Source organism: Corvus moneduloides, chromosome 9 (assembly GCF_009650955.1).
Source record: "Corvus moneduloides isolate bCorMon1 chromosome 9, bCorMon1.pri, whole genome shotgun sequence".
In the NCBI taxonomy this organism is placed as follows: Eukaryota; Metazoa; Chordata; class Aves; order Passeriformes; family Corvidae; genus Corvus; species Corvus moneduloides.
Window position 1 is genome coordinate 13,313,675 of NC_045484.1, and position 20,980 is coordinate 13,334,654.

Below are 20,980 nucleotides of genomic sequence, written 5' to 3' on the forward strand. Positions count from 1 at the left end.
CCTTAATAAAATACTGATTAATTTTGAAATGTAGATAGATAGATATATATACACACATTCAGGTAATTGATAATAAAATGCCTTTATAAGCCAGCCTCCTTGTTTCTTGGTTTTTTCTTAGATCTTTTGATTATTTGATCTCTAATTGAAGGTAATTCTTCAAAATCACCACCTTTCTTCAAAACCATGTAATATACTTAAAAGTAGGATGACATTGCAAAAGGCCATTAGCATGATAGATACCATTTTTAACAATTTCTCTAAACCTTCTCATATTTGCTTTATATAATGTCAGGTATTTAATCAACATGTTGATATTATGATGATGGAGTTATATTTCAAAATACAGTAATTTCAAAGCTGTGACTGAATTGAGGAATCCTTCCTGGGCGAGGCCCCTTTTTACAGGTATAATACAGCTTGACTTTTTTGCATGTGCAACAGGTTTCTTAGTCCCACCACCAGCAGGTTCTCTGCGCATAAGAATCGAAACAATTTAGCTTTCTTTAGCTTTTTGTCCTTCCTTCCTTCAATTAAAAACTAGTCACAAATGGTTCTAACATTTGTTTAATTCTGTTGCTGATTTTCTGCAATTTTTTTGCATTGCATGATTATTTATCTGTTATTTATTAGTGCTTAATATTCCTGTCAGCGTCTCTTGCAATAGAAGATGTGGACAGTGTGTAACTGTTACACAGCCATTCTAAAGGAATAGGAAAGCTGGGAATAGAGCAGATGCTTTCCAAGTTACCCAAATTCTGGTGACAGTCTGATCTAAAAGGTCAACAAAAGGCTTCTGTCACTGCATTCAGATGAATAATGGATGGTGATTTGGATGGGTAGAGTAAATAATATACAGCAAGAACAGCTAATTAAAATGTTTCTAGTACATAGGAATCAACCTCTCCCTTGGCCTTTTTCTAGACTTTTATTGATTTATTAGATGAAATACATAGCAGCTCGTGTACAGTATTTTTTTTAGTTCATGAATAAGTCAGTATTCTACAACAATCAACTTCTTAACAGCAACAAAAAGTGCTGGGACATTGAAGGGTCAGGGAGGTCTTTTAGAACCTTGTAGCTTTTAAGAAATAGCCTGAAATTTATTTCATATCCTGTGTTCACTTGTCCTTGAACTTTACCATTTCTGTTCCTTCTTATAGGAACATATCTGGTTCTGGGAAAACAAGGTGTAGCACACAAGATCTCTAAAACTGTGAATGGATGGATCAAATAAATCTAAAGGTCTCTACTGGGCATATTATTCTGTGGCTAACATCTTATGAAACAGTTAATCATCTCTTCTAAAGTATGCTTTATGAAGCTTTTTGGTTAGGGAGATATTTCTTGTTACAAATTCAGAGACTATTTTTCAATTAGAGTACTGCAGAAAGAGGAGGATTTTAGTTTCTATAATAACTGTTCTTTACTGACAGCTAAACAATGAAAGGCCTCAAAAGGTTTGACACTTGATTAGATCTACACTGTAAAGTGCAGCAGGCAAAAAATATGGTAATTAAGGACCTGATCAAGTAAATCACTGAGGTATGTCTTTACCCTTAAGCACATGAGCCATCTAATTAATTAAAAATGAATATAGATATTCCTGTTTGTAACAAATTCACCTTTGGATCAATATTTCTGTCAATTGCTAACGTGAGCCTTTCTGTAAAATAGGAGATGTGCTATATTGCAGCATCCATTAACCCACACAAACTAACTTTTTTGACTTGAAAAAATGTATGTTGCAACTACGACTACCTCCTAATATATTATTTTGGTATTGCCATTTTTTAGCATCAAGGGTTTTAACAGTATCTAAAAATGCTTTACGAAGGTCTTTGGTACAGATAATATTATGAGCTGTGATCTCCTGCTTTTGTAGCCTGTATCTAACCTACCTGTAAAAGCAGCTTTTTTCCTTAAACTCATCACAAAATTAACCAGCATTCCATATCTGAAAAGCTTTTCAAAGTAAATGTAAGTTCTTTTACTGAGTTTCTTATTAAGTCTTGTCCAGGTAAGGACAGTTAACATTTTGTCCCTGTTTGAGTAAAGCAGGGTAGAGTTCCTGGGAGAATCCCATGACTAATTATTCTCCATCTGGGAATGGATTGTTAATGCCTACCCTTCAGCCAGTTTTTAGTCCACCTCAGGAGCTGTTGTTCATCTCTGCAGGAACTGATTTTGGAGTGAGACCATTTTAAATACTACACCAATTCTGTGTTACCTGTGTCCTCACCAACACCAGTGTTCACCTCTGGCAGGTCGGCAATGCAGGATTTCCTGTGAGTTGAGACAGGCTGAGAGGTTTATGAAGAGATGTAAAATGTTCAGATCGAGAACCAGCTTCCTCAAATACGTACTGTCTTACAAGGATTGGTCTATTTATTGTGTTTGAAAATTTTCATTCAGAAAGGATATTGTTATTATAGACCAGTTCTAACTAAGATTGCAGAAGCATACTGAGCTTTCTCTTAACAAAAATAAGATCAGAAAAAAAACTGTTAAAAAGTGAGTATCCAGCAGAGGGATTTCTACAGTATATAGACTGTATTTCAGACAGAAGTGACTGACACTGGTTTAAAACCTTTCTTCAACTGAAAGTTGTGTAAGTGGGTTAGACCCAGAACACTGGTAAGGCAGGGAGAAAAGAGTCAGACTGTGTAGTTGGAGTATTTCTGGAGCGTGATAGGGTTTGGCTTTTTCTTTTTTTTTTCTTCTTGATTTAACAAGTTGAAAATCTGCTGAATAATTCATGAAGAGTGGAAGGGCTGAATCTTCCTGGAATGATATACAGTGTACGTACTGTGGCACAGGAGAAACTGCAAAGCTTTGTATCAGTTGCTGCCGTTTCTGCTGCGGATTGCAAGGTGCTGCTGCTTTTGCTGTTTTCACAGCTACAGAAACCTCAGTCGTGCTCTGGTCTGCCAACAGCCATTTGCCTCCCTATGGACCCACCTTCACCAGCTACAATCTGTAGAATCTCTTGCTGCATACCTGCCTTGGACACTGCTGTTCTTTGGATCGTTACTTGCAAACAGCATTTTCTGGACCTTGCAGCTTGTATGACTGAAACCTGCCTTAGAGTTCCTCAGCAGCACAGCCTCCCGTGTGCTTGGTGAGGACTCCTGCAGCAGAACTTCTGACCCAGACAAGGATGGGATTTACAGGGCAAAGTCAAAACTGAGCTGCATTCAGCGAGATGCCCAACGCCTCTTCCTGGAGTGCTAGCTCGCCTCTGCTGCTGCTCTGGGAGGACTCCTCCGGGACCCGCATCTTTCTGTCGCTGCTCTACGCAGTCTTAGCTATCTCAGGGACTTTATCCAATGTGATGGTCATCTATTTAGTCTTTTCCTTCAAGAAGCTGCAGACAACCAGCAATGCCTTCATCGTGAACGGCTGTGCGGCAGACCTGAGCGTGTGCGCCCTGTGGATGCCCCAGGAGGCCGTGCTGGGGCTGCTGCCCCCCAATTCCTCCTCCCTTCGCTCGGCGGAGTACCGGCTGCTCCGAGGGGGGCTCCTGGGCCTCGGCCTCACCGTCTCCCTGGCCTCGCACCTGCTGGTGGCTTTCAACAGGTACGTGCTCATCACCAAGCTGCCCAGCGTGTACCAGGCCCTCTACCAGCGGAGGCACACGGGCTGCATGATCGGGCTCTCCTGGGCCCTCGCCCTGCTCCCGGTCCCGCTGCTGCCCGGGCTCTGGACCCTGGGCTCTGCCCAGTCGGACGGCAGCTCTCGCTACACCGCCCTGCTCCTCGCCCTGGCCGTGCTGGGCCAGACTGCGCTGCTGCTCCACTGCTACCTCGGCATCGTGCGGCGGGTGCGGGGCAGCGCCAAGCGGGTCAGCGTCCTCAATTTCCACCTGCTGCACCAGCTGCCCTTCCCCGCCGCGCCGCCGCCGCCTCGCCGCGCCCAGCGCCGCCTCAGCAGCGTCTCCGTCCTGCTGCTCTGCTGCGTGTTCCTGCTGGGCACCCAGCCCCTGGTCTGGGTGAGCCTCCTGGGCTTCTTCCTGCGCCCGGCGCCGCCGGCGCTGCAGGCCGCCAGCTGGCTGCTGCTCTGCTCGCTCTCGGCCCTCAACCCGCTGCTCTACACGTGGCGCAGCGAGGAGTTCCGCCGCGCGGCCCGCTCCGTCCTGCCCCGCGGCGAGGGCCCGGCCGCCGCTCCGCGCCCCGCCGCCGCCGCCGCGGGCCCCGCCGCCGCCCCGCCCTGCCCGCAGCTGCCGCGGCGCCGGGGCACGGGGAGCAGCGCCAGCGCCGCGGCCGCGCCGCTCTGAGGGGCCGGGGCAGCGCCAAGGACCGCGGCGGCCGCGCGCGCGGGAACGGGCGCGGCCCCTGAGGCCGCTTCGCTATCTCCGCCGGCGGTCACCGCCCGCCGGGCAGCCGAGCGGCCTCGGCCCCCGCCCCGGTAGCGCTTCTTCCTCTGCACATTGTCCTGTTGCTCCTTTCTGACCCCATGCACTTCTTGCTCGCTCCCTCTTCCACCGCACAGCTGGGCAGCACCGGGTGCTTTCCCAAGGCACAGGGACGGACACTGGGGTGGGATCTCCCGCCCGCGCCCTCAGCCCCGCTCCCGGCACGGCTGCTGTCCACCCCCGGGAGCCGGCCAGGACTCCAGCCAAAGCGGTGGATTTAGGAATCTGGGATAACCGGTAAATATGGCAACGCACGTAACTGTTGTTATGCTCTAAAGATTTCGGTATGAGACAGGCACATAGACAGCTCTTTTTGAGACGTACTGCAAGTTTGTTTTTATAAAATCGATGTAATTCTTTCAGCATTTAAAGTAGTTCTTTGAAGTGAGCTCCCTGAACACAAGGTTCATTTGTGAAGAACTGGCAGGTGTCTCATTACACACACACTCACACACAGACACCGGGAGCTGCTTCCTTTCCCCCAGCATACCTGATCTCTGTGCTCCATACAAGACCCTCCTTCAGCTTTCTCTGACAAACTTCAGGATGATGCTATCTATGGAAACTGTTAAAAACAAAAGCATATGCAGCTTTGTGGTGATCTGGTTTGGATATTTTGTTTTGAAAGCTCTTTAAGGCCTGTTTTAACAAAGGCCTCTGCCCATGGGTACTCAATAAAATACAATGCAATATGAAGACTGGTATTGTCCATCTAACCTTGTCACCTGTTCAGTTACCAGTTTGTTGTGCTTCTCTTAAATATATTATTGCAGAAGTATGATTTCACAGCCTCTGCCAGATACAAAATGACAGATTCTGTGCGGCATTTGGAAAGGAGACAGCTCCTCGCACCAAAACTGCGGTGGTGAGTGCTGAAGGCCCATTCCTCTCAGGAATGGTCTTTAAATCCTTGTATTTCCTTCTCTTTTGCTTGACTTCCTCCTTCTTCTTTGACAACACGGTTGCTCTTGTTCTCATGGTGATGATACTTAGTGCTGTGTTTGCCTTTTGACACAAACGACTGGAAGAAGGTGGTTGTTTTCTGAATCCATGGGCATCTGCAAGCAGTATCACCTAAATTGTGCTGTCTTGAGAAGAATGGACTCATGGGAACATAGGAAACTTTGTCACAACAAGAGTTTGTTGCACTGGGCGACACAAACTTAGCAGCTCTCAGGAAGATATTTTAATGGTGGGATAAGAACAAGGAAAAGACTTGTGTGATGGGTAATAACATAAAAGGCCCTTTGGCCATATTTTATGGTGCCCTACACACTTTGCTCGCTTTACTTGATGGGGTTTGAGTTTCCACAGAAAATGCTTTAAGAGAAAGGGAATAATTTAATTTTTTCCCATGACTGGGACCTGTTAGGTATCTGTGATACAGTGATGTGTCTAAAAGCCCCATGCCAATACTGTTTCCCTCCATAAAAAAAATCTCCATCATCACGGAAGAGATACTTATTAAGGTCAGGATTTGAAAAACACAAGGAACGAAGGCCTCAAAAGGATTTTTAATTGATATCCTGAAAATGTATTAACATCTTGAAAACAGCTTTAGCCACTTGCAAGGACCTGTGGAAAAGTAAGAGAAGTTTTGTAGAGCCTGAGGCTTACAGAAAACTTGTTCCTTCATCTTGGAGACAGTGTTCTGAGTGACAGCATCAGAATGATAGGGAGGGCCTGTAAGGAAATATTGAACATAGAAGATATGCAAGATTTATTTTATTAACACTGTGCACATATCTTGGAGAGTGAAGGAGCCACTATATCCTTGTTGTAATAGCTCATCCTAATCGCAGTGGCTGTGCTTTAGCTTTCTTTGTGTAGCAAATGGAGAAGAAAAACTGTTTCAACCTCACCTATCCCAATATTGGAGAATATTCTGGTTCACTTCCAAAATAAAGCTCAACCAAGGGCCACCTGAGGGTAAGACCCTGTTCAACTATAAAATAATCCTTAGGCTGGAACCCACAGAAGAATGTATATTGCCACCTCCCACCATGGCTAGAAGAACTCAAGACACTTGGTAAAGTTCAATATTGGGCCCATAAGCAAAAAAAAAACCCCCAAACTCTAAAATAAAAACTTAGACAACTCCTCTCCCCTGTTTTTGGCTATGGAACACGTTAGTCTGGAATTAAAGCAATAACAGGTTTCAGAATTCAATGTCCAAACCATCAGATAACTGGAACTTCTGGGCTTCTTCCCTTGTAAAATAGCATGCAAGTTAAATCTGAAATGCCTGTATTTTATATAGACTACATTTTAAATGCAAACATGTATAAAAATGCTATGATGTACAAAACTCCAGACCGCTATCCTTATGCTATGCATCAATTCCAGAAAACAACTGGAAATCCCTTGGAAATTTTGATGTAATTACATCTGACTGTAAATCTTTGACTGTTTCAATATACTCAGGTGACCTAAATAGCATTACGCAGAAAAAAAATTAATTTAAAGTAATTAAGAAAGAGTATTTGTCTCAAGATCAGTTTCTCTGAGAAATTACTGCTCTGAAAAGTCCTGTATGCCTTGTTCTACAGCCATAATCATTGTATTTCCACATTGTAAATACTCCATGGTAAATTGCAATGGAAGCTTGGCTTGGCTTAAGTTCTCCTGGCTCTGTGGTACTGCTTCTTGGTTAAGAAAATGGATCTCATTCTCAGTTTTTGTCATTCTATGCTTTACTTTTACAGATGATTTATACGTGTCCTCTGCTAGTTTAATGGTGACTTTTTTTCGATGTGAATTTCTGTCATGCTCAAACAACTAATTTACAGACACAAGGGATATGTTGCCAATTGTCCTTTAAAATGTCTCAACCAAACAGTATTTCAAGAGGTGTAAGTGAAGATGATGGAAAATCCTGTCAGCAATTCTAATGAGGTTTTGTTGAACTGAGTTGCTCCTTTTCTCTGGTGTTGTGCCAAGCAAGTTGTCTGAGCGTGGCCTAAAGCTGCCCTTCCTAGACTGGCTTGCATTGACATGTATTAGCTGGCTTCATGTGCATTAGATGGGAGGTGTGAGCTCATTAAAACGTTGAATTTATGTTGCAGTAGTGATACAGTAGTGCAGATCAGCCACATTGCTCATGTGCAATAGTTGCCTATTCCTTTGCTATTTTCTCAGGGCTTCTGGAAACAGGAGCATGTAGGAGATAGTAATAGGCTGGATGAATTGTGGCCAGTTGCACTGATGTGCTTGGAAAGTGCCATTTGGTGTATTATGGCCCAAATAAATCTGCCACTCAGTTTGTGGATTGCCCATGCAGAAATATATGGGAATCTGCTTTTTGAAAGTAAAATTGTGATGCCTCAAAATAACACCGTAAGGCATGGGTTATTTGTGAAAATTGCTTGTAGAGGGTGTTCCTGAAGTTATAGTTTGGATTCAATCTTTTGAAGTTACCCTTGATTTACAATAGTTATAAAAGGCCGTTATAAAGAGCGGCTTTGCAGAATTAGGTAGCTACAACAGTAGGAGTCTCCACCAAAACTGGGCAATCATTGCCCTCAATAAAGGTCTGTAAAAAAGTACAGGCAGCAAAGTGAAGCTGGGAAATCATGACAAGGGGAGATGAAGATGGCAGGACAGGGGCACTAATAGTTTGATCCTGAGAGAGAACACAGAGAAAAATCTGGAAGCCAGAAGAGGCCTGGGATTATGATAAAATTACCCATCTCAGATTCTTTGATTCTTTATATGTGAGGAAATAGAATTCTATGCTTTTCTTAATAAATAAAAACATGCAATTGTATTCTCAATTTCTTCCTTTAACAAAGCATTCCATACACCAGCAAATTTTCTTTAAACTCTGAAATCAAAAAAGACTAAAGGTGTGAGTTGCGTCAGCATTCTTGTGGAGACTGCATTCAGCAGCAGTACTGGACTGACAAGCAGAGATAATATCTTAGCTAACCTCCAGATTCAGTCAGCCATAAGCACACTGTGAACCTTTTTTTTCTAACTACCAAGTTGATGCTATTTTTAAAAAAACCCACATACAGATTATTTTCAAATGAAGACATTTAAGTGTAGCATTTCATTAAAGAAAAAAGTGACAACATATACTTTAGCTTTCTATTTCATCTTAAATCACATAACTAGATTATTGCAATATTCTTTAAATTCAGAAGTCCCTTTCTCAAATGGCAGCGAAAATAGCTTTTCTCGTGACTGTTTAACTTCTAAGAAAGCTACTTTTTTTTTGCTCTTTTATGTCAATCCTTCCCATGCACTGTCATCATTTTACCAGGGTAATAGTCTATTTTCTTTCCTTCTCTTTCCCTTTCTTCAGTATCTTCTGTAATTTTCTTCACTAAGGGAAAAGTTCTTGATTCTGCTGATCAGGGCACAACTGCTCGAGCGGTGTAAGTTTTGGGAGACAATTGTAAACTAAGACTAAAGAAATGATGGACAAATCCCACATACATAAATTTCTGTTTAAAGAATGAGTAAGTATTGAAGTTGGGCTTTTCCTGTGTAGGGCAGTGGAGAAATTCTGTGTCTATATGTACAGATACTTGCATTTGAGTAAGGCTGTGTAAAAAAAAAGGTAATATGAAAAAAAAATCCAAAAATGGGTTGAAGGCTGGAGAAAAAAACCTTTGTGGTTTAAGAGTTCAATATTAGTAACTTAGCAAAAGTGACATCATTACAGAATATGCACCTTTATGCAGGTATTCAATCTATTACCATACATGGTGATCTAACAATCTCTTCTGGTGTGGAAAATGTGACTTTACAGGAAAATAGCTCTGCTTTAAGAGTGTGGGCCACCTTGTCTGTTTATTGTCAAGGAGTTCAATATGATAAGGGTCCCTTTGGAGCCTGCCCTACAAAAAGTCTGGGTGGATATTAATGAAACTAAAGAGCTGGAAACAATCCCGAGAAAAAACCACTTGTGGCTGCCTTCTTGCCTGTAGCTTTGTGGGTTTCTGAAGGGGCATAATAACCACTCCAGGAAGGTTGTCTGTTTGGTGTTTAGGGAAAACTAGGTTGTCTAACCTGCAACCCCAAACATCAAACTTGTTATGAGTTTAAAGCCAAGCTTTTGAGAGTTGTTCAGAAGGAAAGCAAACTGCCAGTTAGAAGGGGAGCTCAAGCCAATCAAGGGAGCTGTGTAGCACCACAGACTTCACCAGGCTGAACTTACCCTCTTGTAAGACAATGGGTTGAAATAACGAATAATAAAAATGTGCCTCTGCCAAAATTTTTCATCATTCTTTAAATGTCTTTTTTTTCTGTACTTCTGTGAGATCCACCTCTGCTTCCAAAGTTTTTCTGCTGCTGTAGAATTGACAGCTGATGAAAACCATAATTAGTATTAATTACTAAAGAAGTGCAAAGGAAGGAAGAATAAGTCTCATCCTTATTGGACGGAATCAGCTCTGGTGGTTCAACAACCTAGGCACACAGAACAGGAACAGAGCACCTGTTATTGAAAAGCTCCCCTTAAGACCAAAGATGCCTTGTGTTCAGGCTGTCTTCACCTGCTGTGTGAGAGTCTCAGGGAAGAATTAAATGCACAGCTATGCTTCAGGTGAGAGCTGCATCCCCCCTGATCTGTTCTGAAGTTGATGATGTGATGGAGGTGTAATGTCAGTTGCAAAGCAACAAAGTGAGCATTAGCAACAGAAGAAAACTGTGAAAGGGAGAGCTTGAGAGACAAAAATGATGAATTGAAAAATAGTCGGTTTTGTAAAACATTTTGCAAACTTTGCTTCATGCTTGTTCCATATCCTCTGTTTTCTTCTGACCCCTTTGTCTGCCTTGCCTCTGTGTACCATAGTGCTGAGATAGCCAATTCCTCAGCCTAGAACCTCTGACCCTGACTTTGATGTCATTTCATTAAACACTGTTTCTATGATTCTCTATAAACTTTGCATCTTCCATTCTAAGGTTCAGTGAAATGGCTGTAGCAGTGTTGTCGCTGTGGAGACAGGAGCACCAAGGTTTGAACAGAGTTAGTAACCAGGAATGTTGTGAAGATATGTGAGTAGTACTTCTTCATATCTATGTTTGAGTATTACTCCTTTGTGTTCTGTTGCATTTCACCCATGGCCATCTACACATACTGGAATAGCTTCATTGCAGGAGCGTCCTTTTCCATAAAAATATCTCTTTCAATTAATCCTTTTTTATAAAGGTAGTGATAAAATCTTGCAGGATTTGAAATGCTCAGCCATATTAGCTCCTTCAGTGAACATAATTGTCCCTCTTTCATTCAACCGAGCATCTCCCCTTGCTCTAGATTAGTTTTTCTCAGTTTATGGCATTATTTCTCTCAGACAGATTAAATGAAAGAGTTGGTAGGTTGCAATATGGAAAGAAAAAAAGCCAGTCTCACTACTGCTTCTATTTGGTTTCAAGCAAAGACATTTTTTATACCTTTCACTGTGGCTACTAGGTTTTTTTTCATATGCTAATTAAATCAAGGCAGTAGAACTATATTGTATTAAAAATAGAGATAAATAGGAACACAAAAATTATACATTGTATATAAAGAGTAAATATAAGCTCTCTGATTTCCCAGCAAATATCTTGCTTGGCTCTTTGTTGTTTATTGTTAACTGTTATGTACATATGAACAGGATTAGAAAAGTCATGCAAATTTAACAAATGATGGCTCTGAGCTGAATTAAAGGCATGAATTAATTTTCTTTTATCTCATGCATCATTAAATATTGCTGTCTACTGATTATCTATATAATACCTGTCACCTGATAGCAACCACGGTCGTTATGGTAATGTCAAGATTATAATTATAGTCCCTTCTGCAATGTAGTCATACTATGCTAAAAAAATCCTTGAAATGATAGTGTCCCATGCTTGATATCAGCCCAAATACAAATACATTTTGAGATTGTTGAGGGGAAGATATTTTGTTACTAAGTTATTAACATTCAAGAAGAATTATGTACTGACATGTACATACATGTGTATGTAATTATGTAATATGTAGCCTTTTGAACTATGGCTTTATTTCATTTGAGATAGACAAAACTTGTCAGAACTTCATGTCCCTTGACAAGCATCCCTTTGGCTGAGTTTGGGAATTTAAGAATATTTCAAAAATGAAGTTATTGCTCAGAGAAATCATGTGAAAATTTGTTTGGCAGCATATATCAGAGTGGTAGATGAGCCCATACCCTTTTGCAGTAGAGCACATGATGCACTGGGTGTTCTGGCTGCTCCTTCCAAGGTCTCTGTCATGGCAGAAGCTGGTGACCCCCAAAGCCCAGAAGCTGGTCTGGAGATCAGGACTCCTGGGAGACACATGTTTACAAGACTGCAAGTTGTGGGTGGCAGAGAGAGTGTGGCTTTCCAGAGGATAAAATAGGTCTGATTTCTGTAGAATGTATGGCAGAACTCTGAGAAAAAAATTTAAGTCATTATCTGGTATCTTCTTCAGATTTTATTAATACAGTTGGCCTATTTTCTTTTAGATTCCAGAGACAATTTTCATTTAATTATAAAGAAAAAATATTGTCTGATAAGTGTACAAATGTATAAAACAGTCTCTTCTCAAATGTAAAAAATGTTCCAGGAAAAGCATATTGAGGAATCTGTGTGAATTCAACTTGTGGAGCAAATAATTCAGAATAAAAACCCACTACACATAAAACTAAGAGCATTCTAACCATTATCTCATCTAGTAACATCTAACACTATAAATATTATGTTAACCTAATGAATAAAATAGCTGATTATATGTTATTCTTATCTATAATTTGAAAGTAATTGTGATCAACTTAACCAGGGTAGAATGGCCCATACACGTTTATATCTGTAAATGAGATACCAGTAGAAATACTGAAGTGTTCTTTTGTTTCTTATTCTCATCATTTACGCAGTACTATATTGAAATACTGTTTTCTATTAATTGATTTTGGGAACAAAGTTGGTGACTTGTTTCATGTGTATTTGGTAACATTTTGACATCAGTATTTGGTTTCAAGCAGAATTGTACAAAGTTGTTTATGCGCCAGCCATTCTTAGGCTGGCACAGGTACCTGTTAAATAAATACTTTTATTCAGATAATCTATGGACAAGCTCTTGCCAAGAGTGTCCATGAAAAAATTCAGTGTTGCCAAGGTTGTCTGTAGCTGTTAACCAAGGGTGTCTGGTGCTGGTGGATGCTGTCACAGTGCAGACCGCTGTGTCTGTCAGCTCTTTAGGAACAAGAAGGCTGCTCAGCTGCAGCTGCTCTCTTACAGGGGCCACCCAGTGATCTGAGTTGTTCTCCCTCATACAAGCCCATTGCAAAAGGCCACAACTACTGCATCTCTCTAAAAGCTGCACATTTATGCCACCTTTACACGTTCAGTCATTTATCCTCATCTTCTTATCTTTATCGTTCAGATTTATCCTCATCTCTTCACAGACTCAAGGAATAAGACCAGTGGAATCTCAATTAATTTGTTAATTATTTAGGTATTAAGGACTTAATATACCCTGATCATTTAAGAAGTTTGGTTGATTAGTAGGATTTCATGAAAAATCTTTATCTTGATACTCATTCTGAAGTAAATGTTTGAAGATTCAGCTGTTTTCCTATTTGGCATTAACAGCATTAACTACTTGGCACTCCAGTAGTAAGAAGTTCCTGTATGGTGCCAGTGGAGGAACAAACCATACTCATGGGACAGAGCAGGAAATACCTATCCCTCCTGGTAGTGACGAGCACAGCAGTGAATTAGAAAGAAAGACTAAGCAAACTAGATTGAATCTTGTGAGTCCTGGCTCACCAGAAGCTGCCAAAGACGTGAGTCAGACCCAGACCTGGAAGAGACTTTATCTGTTCTACTACTGCAGCTCTTGTTCTGAAGTCATACCCTCATTAAAGGGACTGGATTTGTGGTATGCTTACATATAGTTAGGTCCTGCATATATTGCAAAGACAAATGAAAACCAGGCATCTTTGAGTGGATCTCAGATTCCATGTGTATACAAGGAAGTCCATTACCCTCCCACCACATCGGGTGAGGGGAAAGTTACTTTCTCTAGCATTTTTCCTTTCTAGGCACCTCCAGGAATTTTCCAAGTCTCTTCAAATTTTATTCATTTGAAAGCAGAGATTTTTCTGTAAGAGACAAATGCCTTCAGCAATGTGAGAGGATTTAGTCATGCTGTCCTTGCTGTCCTGTGAAGTGTGTATTAGTATTGGTATGGTGCCAGAGCTTTTCCAAAGGCATTGGTAGCTTGCCTAGACCATCAGTAAGGATCTTTATTTTCCCATTTTGAGGGGGAGCAAAAAGACCTATTCTAAAGGAAAATACATGCTTTTGTCTCACATTTGTATTATCAAAGAGGGGTTTATTGTCAGGCTCCCCTAATTCAGCTGTATGTCTAGATAAATAGTCAAATAACTTGACAGCTCTATTAGTGGTTGTTCCCTGGCCCTACTTTTGCTACATCACTCAACTGTGTCCACACATGGAATTACTGAGGTCAGGAGAAGAGAAGCTAGATGGCACTATGGTCCAAAGGGATCATGTGCTGCCGGTGAACAGGGTGAAGTTGTGCAAGTTATCTGCTCTAAAAAGCCTCTAGAATTCCATAAACATCAGCAAAACCAGGATCATAATTTTTGGAGTGGAATTAGGGAGAGAAGAGGCTGATAAAATTAGTTACCTTTTGGATTTTATAATACAAACAGACTTAAGCATGTAGACATGAAAAAGAATGCAGATGTAAAATGGTTTTAAGATTGCCTACACAGAAAAAGCTGTGAGAAATAGTTTATGCATCATTGCCTCAACATAACTTAAACATATTTGTGATTTTTAAACATATGCTCAGCTATTTCTGTTTATATATGTTATTATTTATGGAAGTAGATAAGCTATGTACCACATGTCTGCAATTACAGGAAATCAACACGCTCATCTGATTTGGTCCAGCAAACTAAAGAGGAAAAATAATCCACCCTGAAGCCCTCATTAAACCTTCCTTTAATGACTTTAAGGATAGAGCTAAAGGGACCTACACTGCCAAAGTATACATTTTGTTCAAGCAAATGTCTAGTGTAGTTATTGTAAGACATTCACTAAGTTGTCTGTATATACATATATTTTCACTATGACATGTCAATTTCCCTAATCTCTACTTTTTACTGTTTTTTAGTTAACAAATATATGTAATTAATCCATTTGTATTTTTATCAGAAATGAAAGTCAGACAAGAATATATAAATACAGTTTTTATCAAAATTATAAGGCAAACCAAAGTCTTTACCTAACCAGTAATTACTATTTAAGAGCACAAGTAGGCAGTTTAAGCTTAAGAACTACTTAGAAAAATGTCAAAGTTATTAAAACACAAAACAAATAAAAACATCTGGAATCTTTGAAAATCTGCACAGGTAGGCAGTTTAAGCTTAAGAATTCCTTAAGAGAATGTAGAAGTTGTTAAAACACAAAACAAATAAACAAAAACATCTGTGAGCATTGGAAGTCTGGGGAGGTCTTATTTTGTACTTACTTTAAAGTCTCAATATTTGAAAGTAAATAGAACCCAGTCAGACAAACAACTTTGCATCTGTAGTAAAGCCAGCCTCTCGGCTTTTTCGTTTGTATCATTTGCTTATGCAGTGAAGGGTCTGCACTGCAGCATGCCATGTTTGAACCAAGGTCTTTTGCTAAAGGAAGAGTCCTTTTTTCTTTTTTCGGGAGTTCAATAGTTGTTGTTTTGGAGGTAAGGTATTGCTGTACAAGTTACACAAGTGTGCATCTGTCACAAAAGAGATGCAAAAAATAACAGATTTAGTAGGATTTTATGGCAGAAGGTAACCAAAAAATACCATACTGTTTTTTCAGAGTTCAGTATGTCGTTAATGTGACAGTAAGAGCTATGGATGAGCATGTAACTACTTTGAAAATGCTAGGAAATCTTCAAGGTTAGTAGTTGCAAGGAAGACACTTGCAGAACTTCTGCAAATCCTGCAAAAAAGGATGAGCAAGATGACTTCAAACGCTTAATGTAATTACAGAATTTTAATGCTTACACATTTGCAAGACAGCATATGAAAGTCACTGAAGTAAATTCATAGAACTGCAATCCTACAAGGACAGTGTTCAGGAACAAGCAGGAAAACAAATAGAGGAGTTGGAACAAAGAGGAGAAAATGGGATCGGGAGGAATGGGAGAGAGAGCAAGACACCTCTTTGGAAGTGAAAATGAGATAATGGACATAGTCAACACTGTCAAGAAAACAGGAAGTTTATCAAAGCTTCAGGAGAGGCTAGAAGAGAAGGAATCATCTGTGGACAGGAGGCACAGTGGAGGAAGTTCAAAAGTTTGTAAAAAGTGTGCAGAGAGGTAGGTGCATACTAATTTGGGCAGTGGGATTGCAGATTTGAAGAACCTAGTAGAAGGCTATTAAAACAACCAGTAGTAGCAGCAAACATATCCTTTAGGTTAGCAAAGAGCAAAAAAATCAGTTACTTTTAACATGGCAGTCTGTTTAAAAATAATTTAATAAAAGAAATTAATTTCACAGCAATTTTTTTTTTACATCTTCCTCGCATTTCGAGATACACTGAATTTGCCAGCTCCTGCTTTATTGTGTATATGGTGATTCAAGAGTCCTTCTTAACTCCTGTGCTTAGTATCAGTATTCTAGAAGGACATTCTTCAAGTTTAAATGGGAAAAATGATGCTTTCCAAGAAATGGAAACCGTGATAGGCCTCCATCACAAAAAAGGTGGTGGCATTTAGGAATAAGATTCAGAAGAAATTATAACCAATTACTAAATCTTTCTCTTCTATCAGCAACATGTGAAAAACTATAGCTCCTGTTAACACCTTTTAGAAAGAACCCCTGGTGCTGATCTGCGCATTTGCATGGAATACAGAGATGCCATAGATTACCCAGGAAGGTGAGCATCATCCAGGTAGTACTACCTTTTTTCTAACTTATATTAAGACATGGCAGATCATGAGCCTCGTCCTTAGTTAACCATGGATTCCTGCTGCCTTATTTAAAACCAGCCTTAATTTTTTAATTTCTTTTATTATTTTATTTCTTTGGGAGTCACACATTTTTCCCTTAGTGGGGACTGTACCATGCAGTTTGCCACTTGGTTCTGGACTTCGGAGAACTGACTGCAGGTTTCAGCCTTCAAAACCCTAAGAAATACTTTAGGGCTGATACAGTATTTGTACAGCTGGGAGTGTTGCTTTGTGCTGCTTCAGCAGCAAGGAGGAGGACTGTCTGACCTGACAATATTTCTGTGCTTTTCTTTTTTTTTCTTTTTGCCATTCAAGTGCTGTCCCCCTAGAATTCAAGGAAACTCATATTTTGTTTTTTCTGATGATGTGTCAAATCCTTTTAGAGTAGTGTGGATGTTGGCTGAACCTTCTGCAGGTTTAGTCTATAGTGGCTAAACTGAATGGAAGCCAAAAAGCTCTCTAATGTCTCTTATAAGTCAAGGGTCATGTTGTATACGGAGCAAAATGCATGTATAGTGACAGGAAGCAGAGTTTTCCCTATGTTTTAAATAAACAATAGCAAGTCCAAATTCTAGTTATTGGTGATAGGAAGATCTTTTTGTTCTGTGAGATTTCTGTTTCCTGTGACACTCTATAAGGTACATCTCCTTCATGTTTTCTGGCATTATTTGTGTTTTCTAAATGTATGATGCAGCACATTCTTAAAAATAACTGTCAACTTTGTATTTGTTTTCAAGAAAGTGCTGATACTAAATAAAGTACTAATTTTGGATTGCAGCAACAGCCATAAAATAGGCACACTCAGCAAGAAATCTAACATGACTGTGTTTTGGATTTAGTGTAATAGGTGAAGAAAGCATAATAAATTTAATGTACTTTAAATCTGTGAATATGTTTAAAAATAAGTTCTAAAAAATAATGTATTTTTAAGCTGCTTATCACACATTGAAACTGGTTATTTTACTTCACTAACCCTGGATGAACTTATTCACTAGATGGTTCATCAAAACAGTGCATTATAAGGGCTATATATTTAAAAAACACTAAAAGTATCAGGATAGTTAAATTTTGACTGGTGACTGTTCACAGAAAGTCCAAGCAGGGCCTATGAAATATGCCTAGGGCCTTGTGAGTCTTCTAGCAGTACAGAAAAACATTAAAACTTCTTAAAGTTGTTAATTTCTCTGAATAAATCAACAGTTATTTATTACAATGAAGATTGTTTCTTGGAAATACCAGGAGTGCTTTAGAAATACACAACATTCTAATGGGGTGTTGAATAGGTTCATTGACATGGCATTTTGCGACGTACTGATTTGAAGAGCAGGTCAGAATTTCAGATGATGATTATAAATACATTTATACTGCAATAGTCACTTGAAAATGACTCTTCTTATTAGTTTCTGATGAATTAATTTGTTTAACATCCTTGGAAGGTGCCAAATTAATTATGTTTGTTTATTTCAATCATCTGTGAATGTTTGCTGCCATATTCCATTGCAAATTACATAACAAATTCCCAATGCTGGCTCAGTGTTTCCAGAGACACCCTAGGTTAGTTGCCCTAATTCAGGTACAGTGTGTCTTCCAGGCTGCCTGCTGAAGAAGGCAGGCTGGAGGACAGAGTAGGAGCTGAGGCCAAATGTGCATTTTTCTGCTTGCTTCAGTTTAGGATTAAAACCCAGGCCTGCTACTGCATTTGCAGTTAAGGGACAGCTTGTGGAAAGACACGTCCTCCTTTTCAGCTTCTGTTGCAATTGGTAATTTTGCTGTCATAGTTTATGTGCAAGTGACCCCTGTCTGCCTGCCCAAGGACTAAATGCAGCTTCCCCAGTGTTCCTAACCCATGAGCTGCCTTCCTAGGAGCTGAAGCCTTCCTTCCAGGGCCCATGGTGTGGGGGAACGATAGAGATTCCCGCTTGCCCCTCACTCTTTTTTTGCTTTTCTTCTCTCTCTGTTTTCTCTCTGAGTGTAAACTTTGACCAGTACTGCAGTTCTAAGCTGCAGTATTTCTATTATGAGCAGGAATGTCTAAAAGCAACTTAACTCCAGCACAGGTGAGGACTAAAGAAAAAGCTGAGAACGTTCAAAACCAGTGCAACAAGCCAGAGTAAGGAGCCAAGCCTCCCTGTGCCTGGTCTGTCTGCAGCATTTGCTTGAAGCAGGAGTTAATTTGACCCGCACATTCCTTTTCTTTTTCTTTCAGTTCTAGTCTTGTCTTGCGAAATACAAGAGCTATTCCAACTTAATTTAAGGAAGGGACCAATATCTAACAGAGATAAAGTTTTTACTGAGAAAGAATAGTTATAAGCAGGAGATTTTGGAACCATACAGGCCTCTATAGATCTTCACAAAATATCCAGAATGCAAGAAGGTTTTTCCATATTCCTAAACATTCAACTCCATCCATGACTATGATATTAATATTATATAAAATATTTTGAAGTAATAATGGATGAGAGGGGGATTTCCATTTCCTCTCTTTTACAAGGGTATTTCCACAGCTTTAAAACCCTCATTAAACAGTGTTTACTTTATTACATAGGTACAAAACATGTTCAGAGCTATTAAGATGTGATTGCTGTAGAAAAAGTTTGTTAGAGATTTTTTACACAAAGCCTGTGAGCCTCTGAGTTCATTGCTGAATGCTCTACCAGCTAAAGGGGTGGTTTCTTGCATTTTTATACCTCCATTTACAATTCTTATTTAATGATAGTAAGGATTCTTCTAGCAAAACGTTTAAGCCTATATGAGGCTTGTATCACATAGTTAACTGGAAATAGTACACTCTATTTATGTTATGTATATATTTCAGTATTTTACACAACTAATAATCAGAAATACTTTCCTGTGAAGTAACATCTAGTTATTTTTTCAGTTTTGAGATTGTGCAACATGCCAAGAGCCTACACTGAACTTAGTATGATGAGCATTTTTTTAATCCTATCTTCTTTTGTTTCATTTCACAAATACCACATTTTATCCATTTTTTTCTTTTTTCTTTTTTCTTTATCCTCTTGGAGAAGTTTCAGTTTCGATATCTCAGAAATGTTTCCATGTTTCCAAGTAGTGGGGGCATTTCTAGCAAGATAACTGAAGGAAAGAATAGCAGGAAATCTTAATTAATTGTACTGATTTTGTACAAATGAAGTAACCGAGGGACAGAGCAGGAACTAGGTGGGAAAAGAAAATAGTTTGAGCACACAATACCAAGAAATAACATAGGACCAGATTTGGGAAGTATTTGGAAGCAAGGACTTTGAGAATTTAGCTAGTATTGGACATGCAAAGAGGTTAAATGTCTGCAAATACACCTGCTATAAAATATCTTATAGTTCTGCTAGTTTTAACTATCAGGGCAACTGCAGTCTCCGTTCAGTAGTGCCTTGAGCCATTAATGGCTTGTGAAAAAGTAGTCATCTGAGTGATCTTGCTAACTCTTTCCAGGTGCCAGTGAGGAAATATTTACAAAGGAGTAAGAGAGGTATTTGTCATACTGAATGAGAGACTGGCTGTAATTCAAAGTGTAAGAAACTGACTTTTAGAAAGGCATATTGGAAAGGAAATGAGAACATTTAGTGTGTGATTTTGAGATGACTGGAAAAAGTCCCAAGAGCAATTATGGTGATAGGAAATGTGAGACCTGTCAGAGTAGAAGAGAGTCTTTTAAAAAAGTAGAAGCAGTTTTGAAGTTACCCTCTGATTACCTGGGAAGAGAAAATAAATATACAAAGGAAAACTGGGTATACTGAAACCAGTGTATAAAGGTGCAGGTGCTTTCATAATTAAGAAGAAAGATAGTCAAACTGAACTACTGAAAATAAGATGAAAAACTAATTACCAGAAAGAAGAGTTTCAAAATAACTCTTAATTTACTGATAACTGAAAGAAACAGAAAGAGGAGAGTGCAGGTACTTAAGAGATGCTACTGCAAGAAAGGTTCAGAAGTTTTATATACCTGCTGTGACTTTAAATGCTAGTACTTGGAACTGTTCTACCACAGAGAATAGCCAGTGTTTGGTATTGTACAGCCTTGTAAAAACAGAATGTCAGAACAAGTTACCTTATTCAGCAGATTGCCTTCATCGTTCTAGGTTATTGTTGTCTGTATGGACAAAAGTGCCCAAGAGTTGCAAGGAACCAGAGGATGCTGGGCCTACAATAATCAAGAAGGAAGTATAGACATGTGATAGTGAAGGAGGAAATATTTTAAGTTCCTTTGAGTCTGAGAACAATTTTGTCTATCTGGAGATCTAAATGCTTGTGTGAGCACTGTGCAGATACTTTTCAAGCAGTAGCATGTAAATTTTTCGAGTGCTTTGCACAGTGGGGCTTCCCCAATTTTGACCTCACCAAAATAACTTGGGGCATTTGCCATTGCAGTACTGCAAAACTTGGCAGAGAGAGAGCTTCCCAAAGGTGCATTTCTCTTTGTAGCTATCTTCTCATAAGAGACAGAGTTTTTACATGTTTGTGCTCATTAGATATGTATACTTTGACTTCCTGTTCTCCACTGCATCAGTGGAGACCATTGCCATACTTGGAAGGCATTTGCACAACTACAGACTGTCCAAAAGGAAAAGAACAAAAGGAAATCATTG

At 39.7% G+C, this 20,980-nt stretch overlaps 2 protein-coding genes across 4 annotated transcripts in view; both read left to right on the forward strand.

Moving 5' to 3' along the window:
* Nucleotides 1–2,823: 2,823 nt before the first annotated feature.
* GPR88 (G protein-coupled receptor 88) lies at nt 2,824–4,276 on the forward strand. The gene has a single exon (XM_032118269.1). The coding sequence runs from the start codon at nt 3,206–3,208 to the stop codon at nt 4,274–4,276; it is 1,071 nt and encodes a 356-aa protein (XP_031974160.1). The 5' UTR covers nt 2,824–3,205.
* Nucleotides 4,277–4,377: 101 nt separating this feature from the next.
* The window catches only part of VCAM1 (vascular cell adhesion molecule 1), a 42,845-nt gene continuing 26,242 nt past the window's right edge, over nt 4,378–20,980 (forward strand). Inside the window, exons 1-3 of one of the 3 annotated variants that reach the window (XM_032118719.1) lie at nt 4,378–10,417; nt 15,245–15,746; nt 16,200–16,306. The gene's annotated coding sequence lies outside the window, so the exon portion shown is untranslated. Of the gene's footprint in view, nt 15,747–16,199; nt 16,307–20,980 lie in introns of all 3 variants that reach the window. The other 2 variants (XM_032118720.1, XM_032118721.1) reach the window with 2 other exon arrangements.

Bases quoted from the DNA above. Each gene is read 5' to 3' on its own strand.
- GPR88 (XM_032118269.1), top strand. From the start codon at position 3,206: ATGCCCAACGCCTCTTCCTGGAGTGCTAGCTCGCCTCTGCTGCTGCTC.